The 21,979-nt window shown below is 43.6% G+C and overlaps 1 protein-coding gene across 1 annotated transcript in view; it reads left to right on the forward strand.

Moving 5' to 3' along the window:
* Nucleotides 1-17,901, forward strand: part of LOC124795686 (protein amnionless) — a 119,947-nt gene extending 102,046 nt beyond the window's left edge. The window contains exon 8 of the mRNA XM_047259766.1: nucleotides 17,683-17,901. Coding sequence (XP_047115722.1) covers nucleotides 17,683-17,808 — 126 coding nt within the window. The 3' untranslated portion in view covers nucleotides 17,809-17,901. The remainder of the gene's footprint in view (nucleotides 1-17,682) is intronic.
* The last annotated feature ends 4,078 nt before the right edge of the window (nucleotides 17,902-21,979 follow it).

A 21,979-nucleotide genomic window follows, 5' to 3' on the forward strand; every position in this document is an offset into this window, starting at 1 on the left:
GTATTATTCTCATGAAGTACACTCCTGGAAATGGAAAAAAGAACACATTGACACCGGTGTGTCAGACCCACCATACTTGCTCCGGACACTGCGAGAGGGCTGTACAAGCAATGATCACACGCACGGCACAGCGGACACACCAGGAACCGCGGTGTTGGCCGTCGAATGGCGCTAGCTGCGCAGCATTTGTGCACCGCCGCCGTCAGTGTCAGCCAGTTTGCCGTGGCATACGGAGCTCCATCGCAGTCTTTAACACTGGTAGCATGCCGCGACAGCGTAGACGTGAACCGTATGTGCAGTTGACGGACTTTGAGCGAGGGCGTATAGTGGGCATGCGGGAGGCCGGGTGGACGTACCGCCGAATTGCTCAACACGTGGGGCGTGAGGTCTCCAGAGTACATCGATGTCGTCGCCAGTGGTCGGCGGAAGGTGCACGTGCCCGTCGACCTGGGACCGGACCGCAGCGACGCACGGATGCACGCCAAGACCGTAGGATCCTACGCAGTGCCGTAGGGGACCGCACCGCCACTTCCCAGCAAATTAGGGACACTGTTGCTCCTGGGGTATCGGCGAGGACCATTCGCAACCGTCTCCATGAAGCTGGGCTACGGTCCCGCACACCGTTAGGCCGTCTTCCGCTCACGCCCCAACATCGTGCAGCCCGCCTCCAGTGGTGTCGCGACAGGCGTGAATGGAGGGACGAATGGAGACGTGTCGTCTTCAGCGATGAGAGTCGCTTCTGCCTTGGTGCCAATGATGGTCGTATGCGTGTTTGGCGCCGTGCAGGTGAGCGCCACAATCAGGACTGCATACGACCGAGGCACACAGGGCCAACATCCGGCATCATGGTGTGGGGAGCGATCTCCTACACTGGCCGTACACCACTGGTGATCGTCGAGGGGACACTGAATAGTGCACGGTACATCCAAACCGTCATCGAACCCATCGTTCTACCATTCCTAGACCGGCAAGGGAACTTGCTGTTCCAACAGGACAATGCACGTCCGCATGTATCCCGTGCCACCCAACGTGCTCTAGAAGGTGTAAGTCAACTACCCTGGCCAGCAAGATCTCCGGATCTGTCCCCCATTGAGCATGTTTGGGACTGGATGAAGCGTCGTCTCACGCGGTCTGCACGTCCAGCACGAACGCTGGTCCAACTGAGGCGCCAGGTGGAAATGGCATGGCAAGCCGTTCCACAGGACTACATCCAGCATCTATACGATCGTCTCCATGGGAGAACAGCAGCCTGCATTGCTGCGAAAGGTGGATATACACTGTACTAGTGCCGACATTGTGCATGCTCTGTTGCCTGTGTCTATGTGCCTGTGGTTCTGTCAGTGTGATCATGTGATGTATCTGACCCCAGGAATGTGTCAATAAAGTTTCCCCTTCCTGGGACAATGAATTCACGGTGTTCTTATTTCAATTTCCAGGAGTGTATATGCAATTTTGGCTGCAGTTGCTGCAGACGGCCTGTTATTATCATAGTGCATGAATTCGTAGCGCTTTTGTTTTGCATGTTGTTATTCCGGTTGCTATGGACTTATTTATCTATTGTCATTTCTTAGTCGTAGCACATTGTTACTATTTGAGTTCACATGCTGTCACTTGGAGATTGTGAGTGGAGCTGTGGATGCTAGAAAATCAAGTTCCAAGTGGAGAAATAACATTTCCGACATATTCTTCTGTTTGAGATCAGTGGAGGGGTAACAGGAGTGGAAGCAGCCAGAATCATTTGCACCGTGTGCGAGGATAAAGTCTTCGGACAGAGCACGGCAAGAAAATGGTTTTCTCGTTTTGAGGAGGATCGTTTTGACGTTAGTGACCCTACAAGTTAAGGAAGACTTTCTGGGCTTGATGAAGATCGTTTAAACGCATTAATCCACAATAATCCACGTCAGTGTACTCGAGAACTGGCAAATGTGATGAACTGTGACCATTGCACCATCGTGCGATTTTTGCTTGCAATGGTGAAGATTCAAAATTCGGGTGTATGGGTATCGCAAGCTCTGAGCCAAAATAACAAAATCAACGGGTACATCTCTGCTTGATCGTCATCAATTGGCTCGTGAAAAACAACGACCATTCCTATCGTGTATAGTCACTGGTGACGAGAAATAGTGGCTTTATGCTAACATAAGGAAAAGAAAGGAATAGTTGAGCGCAAACAAAGCAGCAACTCCCTGTACAAAGACCTACGTGCATCCACAAAAGAAAATGTTATGCTTCTGGTGGAACGACGATAGTGCGGTGTAATACGAATTGCTTCTCCGAGGTGTAACCATCATAGCTGACATTTATTGTCAACAACTGAGACGTCTTGCAGACGCACTCCAAGAACAACTCCACGATAACGGACACCCGCATTCTGCCAGTCTTCCAAGAAAGCACTATACAGGAGTTGGGTTGGGAAGTCATCCCTCACCTATCTTATTCACTGATCTTGCGCCCTCAACTTTTTCCCTTTTCCGCTCTCTATAAAACAAACTTCAAGAAACCTCCTTTCCGGATGAAAATTCACTCCGAATATGGCTCGACGAGTTCTTCGCCTCAATATCACTTGATTTCACAATCACAGAATCGAAAAGTTACCACAGCATTGGCAGACTGTTGAAATCTTCTTTCTTTTAGTGTTCAACCCTGAGGCTGGTTTGCAGTAGAGCGCCATTCCTCTCTTCTGTCTGCCTTCCTCTTCATTTACACGTATGTGTTACATCCAACGTCTTTCATGATCTGTTGCATGTATGATATCCTTGGTCGCCCCCCGCCGATTCCTTCCCTCAATAGCTCCTCCTGCTATTGTTCCAATGATGTTGTTGTGTCGTAGGATGTGCCCTACAAGTTTGTCTCTTCTTGTCTGGATGTTCCTTCACAGAGATCTGGTTTCTTGTAATCTTCTAAGCACCTCTTCATTGGTTACTTTGTCTCTCCGGCTGATCTTCATCATCCTTCTACAGCACCACATCTCCAGGGCCTCTAGTCGTCTTCTCTCCTCTTCCAATTGTCCAAGTTTCACATCCGTATAGGGCCACACTCCAAACGAAACCTTTCATGATACGTTTCTTTATTTTCAGGCTGATGTTGTTGCTGGTGAGTAAGTTCCTTCTCCGATTAAATGCAATTTGGCCTTCTGTATTCTGGTCGCAATTTCTTTGCGCCTTCTACCATCTCTTGTGATTTTTCTTCCCAGGTAAAAAAATTCCTTTATCACTTCCAGCTCCTCTTTCCAATTCTCATTCTCAGAGGTTCATATTCTGCTTCTGTACTGCATACCATCACTTTAGTGTTTTTCTTGTTTATTCTCATTTCATACTGATTGCATAGAATTTTTTTCCATTGTTCTGAGAACTTCCTCTAGATCTTCTTTTGTCTCCGTGACAATAACAATATCATCTGCATAACGTAGCATGTCTGTCTTCTGCCCATTAATTTTGATCCCCACCTCAGTAGTTTCTCGAACTTGGTCTATAGCTTCCTGGATGTAAGCATTGAATGTGAGAGGAGAGAGAGCACACCCTTGCTTTACCCCTTTTCCAATATTTGCTTCTTGTTAATGGTGACAGTTCCTAATCATTGCCACCTCATTCTTATAGAAACTGAGTATCACACGAGTGTCTTTGTACTTTATTCACTTTTCCTCAGCACTCTGAACATCTCTTGCCAGATAACGTTATCAAATGCCTTTTCCATGTCTACAAAGGCAATATAAGTTGGTTTAATTTTCTGTAATTGCTTTCCGATAGCGAATCTCAGTGCCAGAATCTCCTCTCTTGTTCCCAACCCCTTCTGAAACCAAACTGATCTTCACTCAGCATATCCTCCACTTTCTCTTCAGTTCTCTTCAAAACTATTTTTATGAGAATTTTTGATGCATGTGATATTTGGCTTAGAGTTCGGTACTGTTCGCATTTTGTTGCTGCTGCCTTCTTTGGTATAGGAACAATGATCCATTTCTGGAAATCTGTCGATATCTCTCCTGTGTTATAGATGGACCTAATAAGTTTAAGCAGCATCATTTTGTTGTTGTCAGCAGCATTCTTTATTAGTTCTGCAGGGATGTCATCAATATCCGTTGCTTTGTTTTCCTCCTAACTCTTTTAGAGCTCTGTCGAATTCTTCTTACAGAATGTCATCTTCCTTGACATCTTCGTCTACTTGCTCTTCTCTTCCTATTACTTCCTCCAAAAGAGGTGTTCGGCATGCAACTCCTCTATGTATTCTTTGCATCTCTTCACCATGTCTTCACCAAACAGCATTTTCCCCTCTTTATTTTCTATTGTGCCTGAGAGTGTTGATTTACGTTTGTTAAAAAATTGATTTCCTCTTCTGTAGTCTAAATCAGTTCTTCCGTTTTGTATATTTTCATGCACTTCTCTGCAGATTTATTCAAGAAAATTTTCTTTTGCTTCCCTAGCTTCTCTATTAACTAAATTCCTTAGTCTTCTGTACTCAGCTTTTCCTTGTTCATTAGCTGCATTTTTGTATTATCTCCTGTTTTCTATAAGCTCAGTTATATCTGGTCTAATCCATTCCCTCTTTTTTTGGGTTCAGTTCTTCCAACTATCTTTTCTGCTGCTTTGAATATACCAGATTTAATTTGATCCCAGTCTTCATTTACTTCACCATGTTGAAAATCCTTATCTGGGTTGTCTGTTTCATGAGCATAGAGCTTTTACAATCCCTCGGTTTTCAGTTTTTCTAGTTCCCATTTAAGTTTTACTGGCTTCTTCTTCGAACGTTTGAATCCCAGTGTACTTTTCATCAGGACCAGGTTATGATCACTGCCTATGTCTGCAGGTGGAGAGCTACTGCAATCTTTTATCTGGTTCCTAAAACGTGCTTTCACTAGAATGTAATCAATCTGTTGTCTCTTCAGGTCTCCAGGGGCATTCCATGTGTATCTTCTTCGTTTGTGATGTTGGAAAAGTGTGTTTCCAACAAGTAATTGGTTCCTCGAGCAGAACTCGATAAGTTGATCTCCTCTTTCATTTCTTCTTCCAAGTCCATATTTGCCAACAATTTCTTCCTCCGGTTCTTCACCCACAATCGCATTCCAGTCCTCCATGGCAATCAGGTTTTCATCTTCCTTAACATTTCTCATCGCATTACTTATTTCTTCGTATATTTCGTCAATGACTGCATCTTCTTCTTTGGATGTTGGCATGTATATTTGAAATTATCGTAGTGTCCTTTGGTTTAGTTTCATGTTTGACTAGTATTATTCGAGAGCTATATTGCACATATCCCTTGACACGTGAGCTATAGTTTTTCCTTAAAATTATTCCAACTCCTCACATTCCTGGTCTATCTAGGCCAGTTCCGGTGTGAATGACTCTGTATTCTCCAGACCAGAAATCACCTGGATGGGGCCATCTCATGTCCTATAAGCCTAGGATATCGATTTCCAGTCGCTCCATTTCAAGTTTTACATTTTCTAACTTACTACACTGAAGCGGTGTTCTCACATTCCAAGTGGCTATGTTAAAATGGAAACCCAGTTCTAAGCAAAGAAGGGAAAGCAGAAAGGTGGAAGGAGTATATAGAGGGTCTATACAAGGGCGATGTACTTGAGGACAATATTATGGAAATGGAAGAGGATGTAGATGAAGATGAAATGGGAGATACGATACTGCGTGAGGAGTTTGACAGAGCTCTGAAAGACATGAGTCGAAACAAGGCCCCGGGAGTAGACAACATTACATTGGAACTACTGACGGCCTTGGGAGAGCCAGTCCTGACAAAACTCTACCATCTGGTGAGCAAGATGTATGAAACAGGCGAAATACCCTCAGACTTCAAGAAGAATATAATAATTCCAATCCCAAAGAAAGCAGGTGTTGACAGATGTGAAAATAACCGAACAATCAGTTTAATAAGCCACAGCTGCAAAATACTAACACGAATTCTTTACAGACGAATGGAAAAACTAGTAGAAGCCGACCTCGGGGAAGATCAGTTTGGATTCCGTAGAAACACTGGAACATGTGAGGCAATACTGACCCTACGACTTATCTTAGAAGCTAGATTAAGGAAAGGCAAACCTACGTTTCTAGCATTGTAGACTTAGAGAAAGCTTTTGACAATGTTGACTTGAATACTCTCTTTCAAATTCTGAAGGTGGCAGGGGTAAAATACAGGGAGAGAAAGGCTATTTACAATTTGTACAGAAACCAGATGGCAGTTATAAGACTCGAGGGGCATGAAAGGGAAGCAGTGGTTGGGAAGAGAGAGAGACAGGGTTGTAGCCTCTCCCCAATGTTATTCAATCTGCATATTGAGTAAGCAGTAAAGGAAACAAAAGAAAAATTCGGAGTAGGTATTAAAATCTGTGTAGAAGAAATAAAGACTTCGAGGTTTGCCGATGACATTGTAATTCTGACGGAGACAGCAAAGGACTTGCAAGGGCAGTTGAACCGAATGGATAGTGTCTTGAAAGGAGGATATAAGATGAACATCAACAAAAGCAAAACAAGGATAATGGAATGTAGTCAGATTAAGTCGGCTGATGCTGAGGGAATTAGATTAGGAAATGAGACACTTAAAGTAGTAAAGGAGTTTTGCTATTTGGGGAGCAAAATAACTGATGATGGTCGAAGTAGAGAGGATATAAAATGTAGACTGGCAATGCCAAGGAAAGCGTTTCTGAAGAAGAGAAATTTGTTAACATCGAGTATAGATTTAAGTGTCAGGAAGTCATTTCTGAAAGTATTCGTATGGAGTGTAGCCATGTATGGAAGTGAAACATGGACGATAAATAGTTTGGACAAGAAGAGAATAGAAGCTTTCGAAATGTGGTGCTACAGAAGAATGCTGAAGATTAGATGGGTAGACCACATAACTAATGAGGAAGTATTGAATAGGATTGGGGAGAAGAGAAGTTTGTGGCACAACTTGACCAGAAGAAGGGATCGGTTTGTAGGACATGTTCTGAGGCATCAAGGGATCACCAATTTAGTATTGGAGGGCAGCGTGGAGGGTAAACATCGTAGAGGGAGACCAAGAGATGAATACACTAAGCAGATTCAGAAGGATGTAGGTTGCAGTAGGTACTGGGAGATGAAGAGGCTTGCACAGTATAGAGTAGCATGGAGAGCTGCATCAAACCAGTCTCAGGACTGAAGACCACAACAACAAACAACATGTTAAAATTGGGATTTTTTTTCCTTCACGTTGTCTGTATCTTTTGCAGTCCCCACCCGGAGATCTGATTGGGGGACTATTTTATCTCCGGAAAATTTTACAGAAGATACTGACACGATTTACTGATGATGCTTGGGATAACCGTAGTTCTTTAATGTGGTGGTTTCCCGTTGCCTTCCACATCCTATGCCGTTGACCATCAGTTGGTTCCTCTGCCTTTGGAAATAATTTTCATTTTCAGGGCAAGAGGGTGCCCTGTCCAGCAGATGCTGGGGTGATGACTTATCCCAGTCATCCCTTCGTCCCTGTCTACGTTAGCCATCACATGAAGTGACGTTGCCCACTCTCTACCGCGTGGAGGTGTAGATCAGGGGTTTCCCTTCATCGGGTCTAGGACCTTAACGGCATTTCCTAGTCCCCTCCAGTACTTTAGAGAGCACTGTTGAAATAGTGAAGGAGAATATGTTATTGATGTTGATTGATTAAGTCTCTACTATGTGTATATGTTGTGTTTATTAAACTAATGGAATAGCGCTACGAACTTATGCACCAACCCAGTACAGTTCGCTCTGCCTTATTCAGAGCAGTGTAAATTTTTTTTATGAGCGAAATTCCTCCCGAAACGTACAGAGTATTCCGCTGCGGTGCAGAGGCTAACTTGCGGAGAGCAACAGGGTGGGCAACTCAGGTGCTACTAGCTGCAGTGCTGAAGATGTTATTTCGGGATTACACGATAATTTTCGTGGGCTTCGGAGTGGAGGCTGCCATCGTGCTTCACCCTCACGTACTTTGATGCGTCACAATCAAGAAACAGTTGATCTCCTCAAATTATCTTCAGCTTCTATTAGCTTCTGTTCCTCAATTGATATGTGTAGATTTGTGTTATGCTGGGGCTGGACTTGGGGTGATTCACATAATGATACTTTTACTCATCTTCAAGTACTGTTGACAACTATACTTACATTTCCTCAAAATGAGGAGATCTTGTGCTGACTCCCACTGGATGGCTGCTCACGTAGATGTTACACAACAGTGAGGATGGAGTATCGCCTCGAGGAAGGGCGTTTTTCTGATTCCTTTAGAAACTCTTTTTGTTGCTCAAAGTGGCTTAGACTCTATTATTTTGTAGCAACCATTGGACGAATGTGTTAAACGGCAATTTCGTGTGCTTGCATATAACTTCCCAACCAATTTTGTATGGCTGCCAGTAACGCCGTCTTTCGGTCAAGCCTTTGATCTGGGCTCTTTCCGATCCATCCTCAATATTTATGTATCCTACTCGGACGTAACTGCTCTGGGGTGCAGAACTAAATGACAAATGTACGAGGGTGAGTCAAATGAAAACCTTAAACATTTTTAAATGATATTTATTGTGCAGAAGTGGTACAAAGCCGTATCACTTTTCAACATAATCTCCCCAACGCTCAATGCAAATCCTCCAGCGCTTACAAAGTGCATAAATTCGTTTAGAAAAAAAAATCTTTTGGTAGTCCTACAACCACTCATGCAGCGCGTAGCGTACCTCTTCATCAGAACGGAACTTCTTTCCTCCCATTGCGTCTTTGAGTGGTCCAAACATATGGAAATCACTTTGGGCAAGGTCTGGTGAGTATGGTGGATGAGGAAGACACACAAAATGCAGGTCTGTGATCGTTGCAACTGTTGTACGGGCAGTATGGGGCTTTGCATTGTCATGTTGTGAAAGGACACCTGCCGGCAGCAATCCACGTCGTTTTGATTTGATTGCAGGCCGCAGATGATTTTTTAGGAGATTTGTGTATGATACACTGGTAACAGTGGTCCCTCTAGGCATGTAATGCTCCAAAATGACGCCTTTTTCGTCCCAAAAGAGAGTCAGCAGAACCTTCCCTGCTGATGGTTCTGTTTGAAACTTCTTTGGTTTCGGTGATGAGGAATGGCGCCATTCCTTGCTCGCTCTCTTCGTTTCCGATTGGTGGAAGTGAACCCAGGTTTTGTCCCCAGTAACGATTCTTGCAAGGAAGCCATCAGCTTTTCGTTGAAAGCGCCGCAGAAGTTCTTCACAAGCATCAACAAGTCGTTCTCTCATTTCAGGAGTCAGCTGCCGTGGCACCCATCTTGTAGACACTTTGAAAATTGGAACACATCATGCACAATGTGGTGTGCTGACCCATGACTAATCTGTAAACATGCAGCAATGTCATTCAGTGTCACTCGGCGGATTTCCTTCACTATGGCTTCAACTGCTGCAATGTTCTGTGGAGTTATAACTCGTTGTGCTTGACCTGGACGAGGAGCATCTTTCACTGAAGTCACACCATTTGCGAACTTCCTACTCCATTCGTAGACTTGCTGCTGTGACAAACAAGCACCACCGTACTGAACCTTCATTCGTCGATGAATTTCAATAGGTTTCACATCTTCACTACGCAAAAACCGAATAACTGAACGCTGTTCTTCCCTGGTGAAAGTCGTAAAAGGGGCGGTCATCTTTATACTGATACTGCGACGGTATATGTGCATCTGCACTATGCTGCCTCCTACAGGCCATTCTGCACACTGTTTGTAGCACGCTTACCAACTTACAGGATAACGGCGCGAAATTTCGATTTGTTATTACAAATTTAAGGTTTTCATTTGACTCACCCTCGTAATTTTCGCATGTAGTATCTCTGTCAATTAACATACTCGTGGTTCGATGAAACTTGGACCGCACATAGAAAGAACTGCCGGAGTGTAATACAGAAGGCCATCAAAAGAAATACGCAGTGAGACGAACGGAAATAAACCTCCATTCAAGGGCAATAATTGCTCTGAAGTCAGCGAAGTTTTGAGATGGTCCCCTGGACATTACAAACGGCGGGACGTGGTTCTTAGTAGGGTGTGTAAACACCACAGACAGCAACGCATGCTCTGAAATGCTGCCCGACATTGTGGACAAAGTTGGTAAGGAGAGTGGTAGGGTGCCCCACTCCTCCACCAGTGCGGTTGGCCACTGCTGGATGGTCGATGATGCATGTGGACGTGCTCCAGCACGCCTCCCCAACCCATCCCACACTTGTCCAATCCGATTTAAGTCGCAGGAGCGGGCAGGCCAGTCAGATCGCGAAATATCCTCTTGTTCCGAGAGCCCATCTTCCTGAGCTGTTCGATGCGGTCGCGCATTGTCTTTCATAAAAATGAAGTCAAGGCCGAATTGGACCCTGAAAAGACTTACATGGGAAGGAGTACAGTCTTGCAGTAACCTTGACCGGTGAGTGTACCGTCTTCAGTGATTTGGAGGTCAGTGCGCCCACGCAACATTATACCTCCACACACCATAAAATCTGGACCACCGAAATGACCATTTTCGACCGTGCTGGACGTAGCCTCATATGACGAGAGGTGGGAACACCGAATGCATCCAGGAGCAATATCGAACGTGATTCGAGCACGTAGCAGAGCTTGTATTGCCGTCCGAGGTGATCACACACTCTTTCTATGTACGGTCGAGCTATGTTATTTGGCAGTGACTCATCATGTGAAAGTAACTTTCGTCCTTAATTTTCTACACAACTGTAAAAACAAAATTTGTGGTCTCTTGCACGGTGTCACAGATACTAGTGGATGCAAAGGACAATTGTGTTTGGTTGTTGGCGTCAGGCTTGGCTTGCTGATTATAAGCAAAATCCAGAATACAGAGAAGGTTGCCGTAAAGCGTGATAAATCTACCCAGAGAGTCGAGAAACGTAAATAGACAACGCTGAATTCAGAGTAATCGCGTGGCGCGTAGACAAAAAGCTTCACAGAACAGACGAGAGAGCGGCTGCCAGGCGGCCAGCTGTAGTACTTATCAGCGGTATGACATCAGCGGCTACGCCCACCTCACATGCTGGCTTCACCCTGCACGGGATCGTGTGCCAGCTCCGTTTTCACACAACCCGTAAGTCTCTGGCCGCAGCTGGGAGCGGAACGTAAATGACTGTCAGGCACTAAATGTATGTTGTGTCAGGATAAATATGTGAACAGAGTACAACTTTCCTAGATGGAATTCACAGTGATCCTTTAAAGAGTCTCATGGTGTTAGTTATAATCCTATTGAAGACCCTAGAGGGATGCATTTGGTTATCATTCTGTACAAGACCTTGTAGAGGATCTAAAGACTATGTAAATAGAAGAGTCGCGCATGAAGATCGCGTTTTTTGCCACTGCTAACGATTTCACATCTCCGTAGTCCTTGAGTTTCCAAGGCGTCAGAGATACATTGAGAAAACCTGATGCAACTTTGAAATGATATATCGTTCTGCGAGGATTAAGAACATCGCTCTTACTTTTTCTGATATTTTATGGACTCGCATTTCTTGTTACACGACAAGTGTCCAGAGTGCCTATCGTTTGCAGCATACTCAGCAACTAGACCGACGCCGGCCGTAGTGGCCGAGCGGTTTTAGGAGCTTCAGTCTGGAACCGCGCGACCGTTACGGTCGCAGGTTCGAATCCTGCCTCGGACATGGATATGTGTGATATCCTTCGGTTCGTTAGGTTTAAGTAGTTCTAAGTTCTAGGGGACTGATGACCTCAGATGTTAACTCCCATAGTGCTCAGAACCATTTGAACCAACTAGAACGGCTGGTAGTGTTGGCGGCTAATGATACATCTCAGGTCTCTGGAGCTACAACGTTGACAAAGCTACCCGCTAGCGAAACTTGTTCAAGGATGCGCTGAGAATGATACACGCAGTGGAGACTATCATCGAGACGTTCACACAGATGTTCAATTACTTTACAAGCTGGGGGATTCTCAGGCCAGAGAAGTCTGTACAGTAGTTTTCCCATTATTTGAAGACTCTTCTACCAGTGAGGCAAAGCGCCCCTTCCCCCATAAAAGCAACAGTCATTACAAGGAAAGAGATCGCCTGGAACGGATTCATAGCCAGATCGTCCAAAACAAAAAGCGCGTCCTACGTAGGTTTATCGCACAACAGAACGCGGCGGGAACATTTTTCGTAATATATCGCTACCCGAACGTCTTGTGTTCTATCGACAATGGTTGCTGAGTGTTCATCAACATTTCTCGGTGGACATTCGATGTCCATCCGTCCGATACGGTAGCTAGTACGACTCTTTAGAGACGAACATCCCCAATTCTTGTTCTATTTGCGAATCTTTCGTTGCAGGAACGACTATTGCTAAGACTTTGTATCAGCTCAATTATCTCTGATTTTACCGCCATGGTCGTTTTGCGTAATGTATGGAGGAGGAAACAAGATATTGCCTAAGTCGTTTTGGAACGTCTCCTCTCAGATTTTCAGTAGTAAATCTATCCGTAATGGACTAGGTCTCTCTTATAGCGTTTGTTGTTTAAATTTCATGACAATTTCCGTGACATTCCCGCGATTACTAAACGAACCAATTACGAAATGATTCACTCTCCATTGAATCTTTTCTCCATTATTATTACTACCCGGTAAGGATCTCCCACATGTTGAAAACGCGAATGACTTGTCTTTCCAGTCGCTTGGAGCGCTTCTGTACTCTATCAATCTACAATAAACTGGCGGTAGAAGGGGAACAAGTTCTTTCGCGCAATCTTATTTAAAATACTACAGATAGTCCATAATTTCCATAGCCTTTCCCCCTTTGAGCGGTTTTAGCTGATTATCTGCTCTTTGGCTATTTGTTTCAGTATGTGTCATGTGACCCGACGAAAGGAGGAATCTTAGCACTAACTTCCTAAGGAAAACAGAGTGTGACGGCGGAATTCACCATGTCATCCTTCTCTACGTCGGCTTCCATTTTGGTGCTAATATGGGCACTGATGCTTTTCCGTTAATACACCGACGTTCACTTGAGTACACCCACCGATCATCTTCAGTGTCCCATCCAACAAGTTGGCTGAACTGTTTTTGAACTCACTAGTTTGGTTCTACTTATTTTTCTAGGCCCGTAGCATGTCGGTTCACTCAGTACTATCCCATATGTCCTCCCCTGGTAGCTGAGTGGTCAGCGCGACGAAATGTCATGCCTAACGGCGCGGGTTCAATTCCCGGCTGGGTCGGAGATTTTCTCCTCTCAGGGACTAGGTGTTGTGTTGTGGTTATCATCATCATTTCACCCCACCGACACGCAAGTCGCCGAAGTGGCGTTAACTCGAAAGACTCGCACCAGGCGAACGGTCTACCCGACGGGAGGCCTTAGCCACACGGCATTTCCATTTTATCCCATGGTATAATCTTCCGAGGCAATGCAGTTAAGGTCAAGAAAGAATTTTTTCTACAGATGAGTGGATTAAGTTCGTAACCCGAAGACTCTTCGGGAACGTTGGGATCGTTACATTTACGTGCCAATGTATTGTCGTCCCTCTAATCGTATTTGTGCAGTATCATAAGAGTACATTTAGGATGAACTGCGAAATTCACGACAACAATACTATAAGTAAAAATAATTTGCATATAGACTATTCAACCACATCGAATTCTCAGAATGGTGTTTTATATTCTGGTGTGAGTATATCTATATCAGCTTGCCGGTAGAATCAGGCAGGAAAGTGAAAATCCTCGGATATTTAAAAACGAATAAAAGAATACTTTATTAATTATTATATGTTCGAGTTAATGGCGTAGGGATTTTGATACAGTTTTCACTAACAGACTGATTCACGAGGAAGGTTTGTGTATACAGGGTGTAAACGGTATGATGATGAAGTCCCATACTCCGTAACAGAGCGTAGGGAACGATGCGGGAGACCCGCACCGCCGTACTAGGCAAGGTCCTAGTGGAGGTGGTTTGCCATTGCCTTCCTCCGACCGTACTGGGGATGAATCATGATGATGAAGACGACACAACAACACCCAGTCACCCCGAGGCAGGTGAAAAATCCCTGACCCCGCTGGGAATCGAACCCGGGACCCCGTGCTCGGGAAGCGAGGACGCTACTGCGAGACCACGAGCTGCGGACTGTAAACGGTATAAGCTGCCAAAAAAATACTATTAGAAGAACAGAAGTAATTGATTTAAAAAGTCTAGTAACATGTTCGTCTATTTCCTACGGTTGTCCCAGAAAAAAAAAGCTCCCTTTGGGACAATATTTTCGGACAAGTGGACCCTGCATAGTGCACCCAGAATAGATTGACTTGTGCAGACATTGTGCTCAGCAGACCAGGAGAATTCATTACAAAGAACCAAAACACAACGGGGTCTTGCTCCGTCTCCTCCCCCAAAAAGGGGTGCACTTACGTAAGCAATCGGTTCGTATTATTTCCCGCTGCGCGTATTGATATCACGAACGTGAGACGCAAACACACAGACAACTAAGGCATGCGTGCTCGAGTCATTGTAACACGCCTGTCGTCAACAGTCGTCGAGTTACCTGTGCAAAAGTTATTATAATTCTGTTAAACGTTAGGATGGAAGGGAGACTTACTATTGCTAAACTATGCGATATTCACTTAATTTACGGCGAGGCAAAAGGTGTTGCAAGAACAGCTGTACGAATTTATCGGGAACGCTCTCCACAACGAAGACTTCCTATACGATCGACATTTGTTGCCGTACACCTAATGTTTGTATCATGGTATTTCTCTGTTTTCAGTCGATTATTTTTCAATTCATTCGTAACGAAGCACAGCAGTTATCTTTACCTTTTTGCATTTAATTCCGTATACGAAATGTATTCTCTATTCTGATATGCTTTCATTTTATTATTAAATAAATCATAACATAATACGACTTAAGAGTACTATTTAATTTACGTAGATTCAGAGATACTGTCTCTTTACTGAGCCGCGTAGTAGACAGAGGCCACAACGCGAAGAACGTACATTGGAAGCTGAGCAACAGATTCTGGACCGCATCCACGAAGATCCTACTCCGAGTACCAGAAGCATCGCCCGACAAGTGTGTGTAACGCACAGTGTCGTTCATTGCACTTTGGAAGAGTAGCGCCAGTGGCTTTATCACACTGGAAGCGTACGAGCGTTCCAAGAGAAAGATATCACTCCGCGATGAGAATTCTCAGAGTGGTTTCTGTCAGAAGGCGCGCAGTATAATTTTGTAAACAAAATACCCGTCTCAGATGAAGCAGTTTCACTCGCGGCGGAATAACTAATTTCTATAAAATGCGTACGTGGAGTGTACACAATCCGCTCCAAGTGGTAACAACACATTTTCACCGCAGCTTTTTCGTAAATGTATGGGAAGGCATAATCGATGATTAGTATAATCGATTATTACATTACTGGGTCTTATGTTTTACCTGAACGATTGACTGGAAACAACTACCGAACCTCTCTAGAGGAAACATTGTTGCCAACTGTATTAGAAGATATTCCGTTAGCTGTAAGTCATAAAATGTGGTTCCTCTCCGATGGTGTTCAATCCCACGCTCTTCAGAGTACGAAGGTTTTTGATTAGACGATTTCCAGGACGATAGATAGCGCGTTTTGGTCCACATCGATGGCCAGCGCGCAGTCCTCAATTAAATCCACTGGAGTTTTACTTTTGGGGCTGTATGAAGGAACTTTCTCATTCTCAGCAAGTAAATAATGTGGACCAACTTACGCAGAGGATTTTCGATGCTGCCAGTACCATAAAGGCAAATGTGCATGTGTGCGAACTAGTGTCTCGAAACTGGGTTCGCCATAATGAAGCATGTATCAAATAGAATGATAGGCATTTTGTAGTATTAGTGTAAGAGGAAACAAAATAATGTGGATTTCATTTTCGTTACGGTACTGTTGTACAAAAGGATAATAATCTGAATTTAATTTTCGTTATGGTATTGTTGTAAAAAGAGAAAATAGTTTATTTTAATTAATGCACAACGAATTACGTGGTAATTGATTGATTTCGTACTATGGAAAACACATTTTATTTGATGTTAGCTTTTCATTGCTATCACGACCTTCTTTATGATAATGTTGTAAAAGAGAAAGCATCTGATTGTACGTAATTCATTGCTTACGTAAAACGAATTACACGTTGTTGACAACCCAATGACTATTGACGTTGCTTATATAGGTAGTACCTGACCACCGCACCGCGTCGTTATAACCGTCCAATGTTTACATTGCTCAGATTCGTCCGTTACCTTTCTCTGACTGCCGCGTCGATGTCGGTAATACACAAAGAAGGTCGTCTACGACCAGTTGACAACGTGAATGAATACAAGTGCATTCAAATGGCTCCGAGCACTATGCGACTTAACATCTGAGGTCATCAGTCCCCTAGACTTAGAACTACTTCAACCTAACTAATCTAAGGACATCACACACATCCATGCTCGAGGCAGAATTCGAGCCTGCGACAGTAGCAGCAGCGCGGTTCCGGACTGAAGCGCCTAGAACCGCTCGGCCACACCGGCCGGCCCTGGCAAGGGACAAGGTTAAATTGCGCGTATAGTAAGCTCACGCCTCTGCCAATCGACTACGCCTTTTTTAGTGTCTCCTCCAACGCGAGGGTAAAAATAGCTCGTTTCGATGTAATCTTCTCCTTTACAACCGTCTCTCTAACGTAAAACATTCCGATTTCTTGTCTTTAACCTTCTGAGTCCCAATAATATGAAGAAAAATTTCATTTTAAAATGTTTCACAAAATTAGTCTTCATCATCATAGTAAGAAACGAATATATGAAGAAATTGGCAAGAACTAAACACTCAATTGTTTTAAGGAGTCGGTTTCACTTTGGAACCACTGGGACATACAGTTTTCAACTGCTCATCATTTCATGAGATATATTTACAAAAGATTTCTCTTTTTTCCTAGACACAGTCCCACATCTCGAAACTTCCATGAACTCATAATGACTAAAATAAATAATAAACCTAAATAACAAGCAAAAATTGGCCTAAAGTTTAATAAATTTATATTTTTAATTTTTCGAAATTGCTCATAATAGCACTAGTATGAACACAAAATTCGTTACAATACCATGAGATATAGTTACTTTCACTGTCAATGATCGTCTCAACATGATCACTATAAAAAAAAATTAAAAAAAAATAAACACATCTCAATATCTCTACAATCACGTAGCACAATCTCCTCGACGACTTGTTTTGAACGCTTTAAGTGACTGCTACAATACACTACATTCATAGAATTAATTCAGTGTACCACTAGATGTCTCTGCCTTGAAATAGCATCGGTAGTTTCGTGTGAAAGGCATTGGTACTTAAAAAAATTAATGAAATGGTGGTTTCATACAGAGACCACTCTGCTGAAAGGATTAAACTATGCACCCAAATTGCGTGAAAACGTAATCACATGTCAGTTCTAGTATAATATATTTGTCCAATGAATACCCGTTTATCATCTGCATTTCTTCTTGGTGTAACAATTTTAATGGCCAATAGTGTAAAATGTCTGGCGGACGGCAGGAGCGTTTTCAAATGTAATTTAGAGTTATTTTCGCCTGACAACTGTATCTATACCGTGTAGAAATTGCTGAATGGGAATACAGAAACAGCTACAACTTGTAAATGATTAGCATGTAGCCAGACGAACACATATTCGTCAGTTGTCTCTGCAGGCTTGACACATTCCTCGTGGTGAGGTGTACAATGAAAGTGTTGTTACCCCGCAGGAGGAGCGCAAGTCGGCGCTGTCGGCCGCCACGACGTACACGGAGCTGCAGAGCCGCGTCGACACGCAGGAGCTGGTCGACGTCGACATCGGGGCCGCCGCCGCCGCCGCCTCCTCGGACGTCTGACCGCGAGCCGGCTCCACGTTCTCTACTGTCTCTGCAAACTTGTAATAAAATCAGGTCCTACCTTAACAGTAAAATAAAAGGAGTAGCCCACCAGCAGCATTCCTTCATTATATCTGCAGCCATTTTCAGATCTACATATACAAACCAAACTTGTCCTTACCCTTTCCTCTACTGTGTTTATCACTATTTCTGTTTCACGGTATAAGGTTTAGATTGCCTTCGTGGGTGTGGTTCCCTGCGCACGAATTGTACACGGTTTTACGTGTATTTCTTCCATAAGACACACGTGTATAACAACCACGTTTACGCGGAACAGTTATCACATCTCTTCGTTGAATCATACTCTTGAAGTCACAGAATCTCGCCAGAAACGTAAAGAAACTACACAGACATGTACGAGGGGCGTGTGAAAAGTCTGTGCAAAAATAAAAATTACTTATGTGTTAGGGGTAAGCATATTTTATTTTTCGACATAGTCTCCTTTTAGACTTATACACTTCGTCCAACGCTGTTCTAATTTGTTGATCCCTTCCGAATAATAGGAATTGTCCAAGTCTGCAAGATAGCTATTAGTTGCTGCAATCGCCTCCTCGTTTGAATAAAATCTTTGTCCCGTCAGCCATTTCTTCAAATTGAGGAGCAAATAGTAGTCCGAGGGAGCCAAGTCTGGAGAATAGGGGGGATGTGAAACGAGTTTTAATCCTATTTCCATTAATTTTGTTACCACAACTGCTGAGGTGTGTGCTGGTGCATTGTTGTGATGGAAAAGGACTTTCTTGCGGTGCAAACGCCGGCGTTTTTCTTGCAGCTCGGTTTTCAAACGGTCCAATAGCGATGAATAATATGCAGCTGTAATAGTTTTACCCTTTTCCAGATAGTCGATGAGGATTATCCCTTGCGAATCCCAAAAGACAGTCGCCATAACCTTTCCGGCCGAAGGACTGGTCTTCGCCTTTTTTGGTGCAGATTCTCCCTTGGTAACCCATTGTTTACATTGTTGTTTCGGCTCAGGAGTATAGTAATGTATCTATGTTTCACTCACAGTGCCGAAACGACGCTTAAAGTCCTGCGGATTCTTTCTGAAGAGCTGCAAACCGTCCTTGCAACACTTCACACGATTCCGTTTTTGGTCAAGCGTGAACAATCGCGGAACCTATGTTGCGGATAGCTTTCTCATGTCCAAATGTTTATGCACATTATTACGTAGCCATTCATTCGAGATCCCCACAGCACTAGCAATCTCACGAACCTTAATTCTTCTGTCATCCATCACCATATCATGGATTTTATCAACGATTGCTGGAGTCGTACCCTCCACAGGGCGTCCAAAACGTTCAGCATCACTTGTGCCCATATGGCCACCCCGAAAATTTTGAAACCATTTATAAACGGTTCTAATCGAAGGTGCAGAGTCACTGCAATGTTTATCAAGCTTCTCTTTAGTCTCCTGAGGCGTTTTGCCTTTCATAAAGTAATGTTTAATCACCACACGAAATTCTTCTTCGTCTATTTTTTGACAATCACTCGACTTCTTTGATTCACACGAACGCCAGACACAAAGAAATAGACCAATATTGCTGAAACTTGGTGTGCGTTCTTTCCAAAGATGCTACTAACTAAACATGACCTCGATACGCGCCGGTGGTGCCATCTCTCGGACTTCGCACGGACTTTTCAAACGTCCCTCGTATTACTTGTGATAGAGGCCTATCTCACTAGGGGTAAGATAGATACCGCCTACAGGAATATTAAAGAGACCTTTGGAGATAAGAGAACGACTTGTATGAATATCAAGAGCACAGATGGAAACCCAGTTCTAAGCAAAGAAGGGAAAGCAGAAAGGTGGAAGGAGTATATAGAGGGTCTATACAAGGGCGATGTACTTGAGGACAATATTATGGAAATGGAAGAGGATGCAGATGAAGATGAAATGGGAGATATGATAGTGCGTGAAGAGTTTGACAGAGTACTGAAAGACCTGAGTCGAAACAAAGCCCCCGGAGTAGACAACATTACATTGGAACTACTGACGGCCGTGGGAGAGCCAGTCCTGACAAAACTCTACCATCTGGTGAGGAAGATGTATGAGACAGGCGAAATACCCTCAGACTTCAAGAAGAATATAATAATTCCAATCCCAAAGAAAGCAGGTGTTGACAGATGTGAAAATTACCGAACTATCAGCTTAATAAGTCACAGCTGCAAAATACTAACACGAATTCTTTACAGACGAATGGAAAAACTAGTAGAAGCCAACCTCGGGGAAGATCAGTTTGGATTCCGTAGAAACACTGGAACACGTGAGGCAATACTGACCTTACGACTTATCGTAGAAGAAAGATTAAGGAAAGGCAAACCTACGTTTCTAGCATTTGTAGACTTAGAGAAAGCTTTTGACAATGTTGACTGGAATACTCTCTTTCAAATTCTAAAGGTGGCCGGGGTAAAATACAGGGAGCGAAAGGCTATTTACTATTTGTACAGAAACCAGATGGCAGTTATAAGAGTCGAGGGACATGATAGGGAAGCAGTGGTTGGGAAGGGAGTAAGACAGGGTTGTAGCCTGTCCCCGATGTTGTTCAATCTGTATATTGAGCAAGCAGTAAAGGAAACAAAAGAAAAATTCGGAGTAGGTATTAAAATTCATGGAGAAGAAATAAAAACTTTGAGGTTCGCCGATGACATTGTAATTCTGTCAGAGACAGCAAAGGACTTGGAAGAGCAGTTGAATGGAATGGACAGTGTCTTGAAAGGAGGATATAAGATGAACATCAACAAAAGCAAAACAAGGATAATGGAATGTAGTCGAATTAAGTCGGGTGATGCTGAGGGAATTACATTAGGAAATGAGGCACTTAAAGTAGTAAAGGAGTTTTGCTATTTGGGGAGCAAAATAACTGATGATGGTCGAAGTAGAGAGGATATAAAATGTAGGCTGGCAATGGCAAGGAAAGCGTTTCTAAAGAAGAGAAATTTGTTAACATCGAGTATAGATTTAAGTGTCAGGAAGTCATTTCTGAAAGTATTCGTATGGAGTGTAGCCATGTATGGAAGTGAAACATGGACGATAAATAGTTTGGACAAGAAGAGAATAGAAGCTTTCGAAATGTGGTGCTACAGAAGAATGCTGAAGATTAGATGGGTAGATCATATAACTAATGAGGAAGTATTGAATAGGATTGGGGAGAAGAGAAGTTTGTGGCACAACTTGACCAGAAGAAGGGATCGGTTGGTAGGACATGTTCTGAGGCATCAAGGGATCACCAATTTAGTATTGGAGGGCAGCGTGGAGGGTAAAAATCGTAGAGGGAGACCAAGAGATGAATACACTAAGCAGATTCAGAAGGATGTAGGTTGCAGTAGGTACTGGGAGATGAAAAAGCTTGCACAGGATAGAGTAGCATGGAGAGCTGCATCAAACCAGTCTCAGGACTGAAGACCACAACAACAACATGGACTGTAGCAGGAAACAATGAGGTGCGCGCGTGAAATTACATTAAATCTACTTCTTGTAGCTATTACAGCATGATACGCACCAGCATACAGTCTTCCAGTTATTTCGCTCACTCGCGAGTTTTATAAGTATATGCATGATTTACGCAGAAGAGTTGTCTATTTTTAGTTATGTCGTCTGTTACTTGACCAAATGCGAGTAGTAAGGAAATAGGAAGGTAAAATTTTCTAAGTTCGAATAGGCAGCGTTATTCAGTCACGCAGAAGTATCAAAATCTGCTAGCTAGGAAACGTAAACATTTCAACACCGTTACTCGGGCAGGAAGACAGCGACCTCAACACTCTTGAGCGAAACTGCTCGTGAGCTCACCATCAAATCGTTAGAAAAGTGCAGATCGAACTGCTTCGTAATGTTATGTAAGAGACATTACATAGGGCGCACCATAGCCCACAATTATTTGACCAAGCAGTAAAGACACTGTAACAAATTCTTTAAGCAAATGTATCGGAACTGAAGAGCGCTGACGACTCGTGAAGAACAGAGCCGCTTCGATCATTACGAATGAGTGGAGCCACCCCCCATTAGCTTTTGGCACTTGACCAGTTGGATCGATTGCCTTCATGTCGTTCGCACTCGATTGTCTGGTTATTGTATGTAATATCTTGTGAGATTATTCTACGGTCGGTCTTACACTTGCTGCCTGACGAGAACATCAGC

The sequence above is a fragment of the Schistocerca piceifrons genome, chromosome 4, assembly GCF_021461385.2.
Source record: "Schistocerca piceifrons isolate TAMUIC-IGC-003096 chromosome 4, iqSchPice1.1, whole genome shotgun sequence".
NCBI lineage: Eukaryota > Metazoa > Arthropoda > Insecta > Orthoptera > Acrididae > Schistocerca > Schistocerca piceifrons.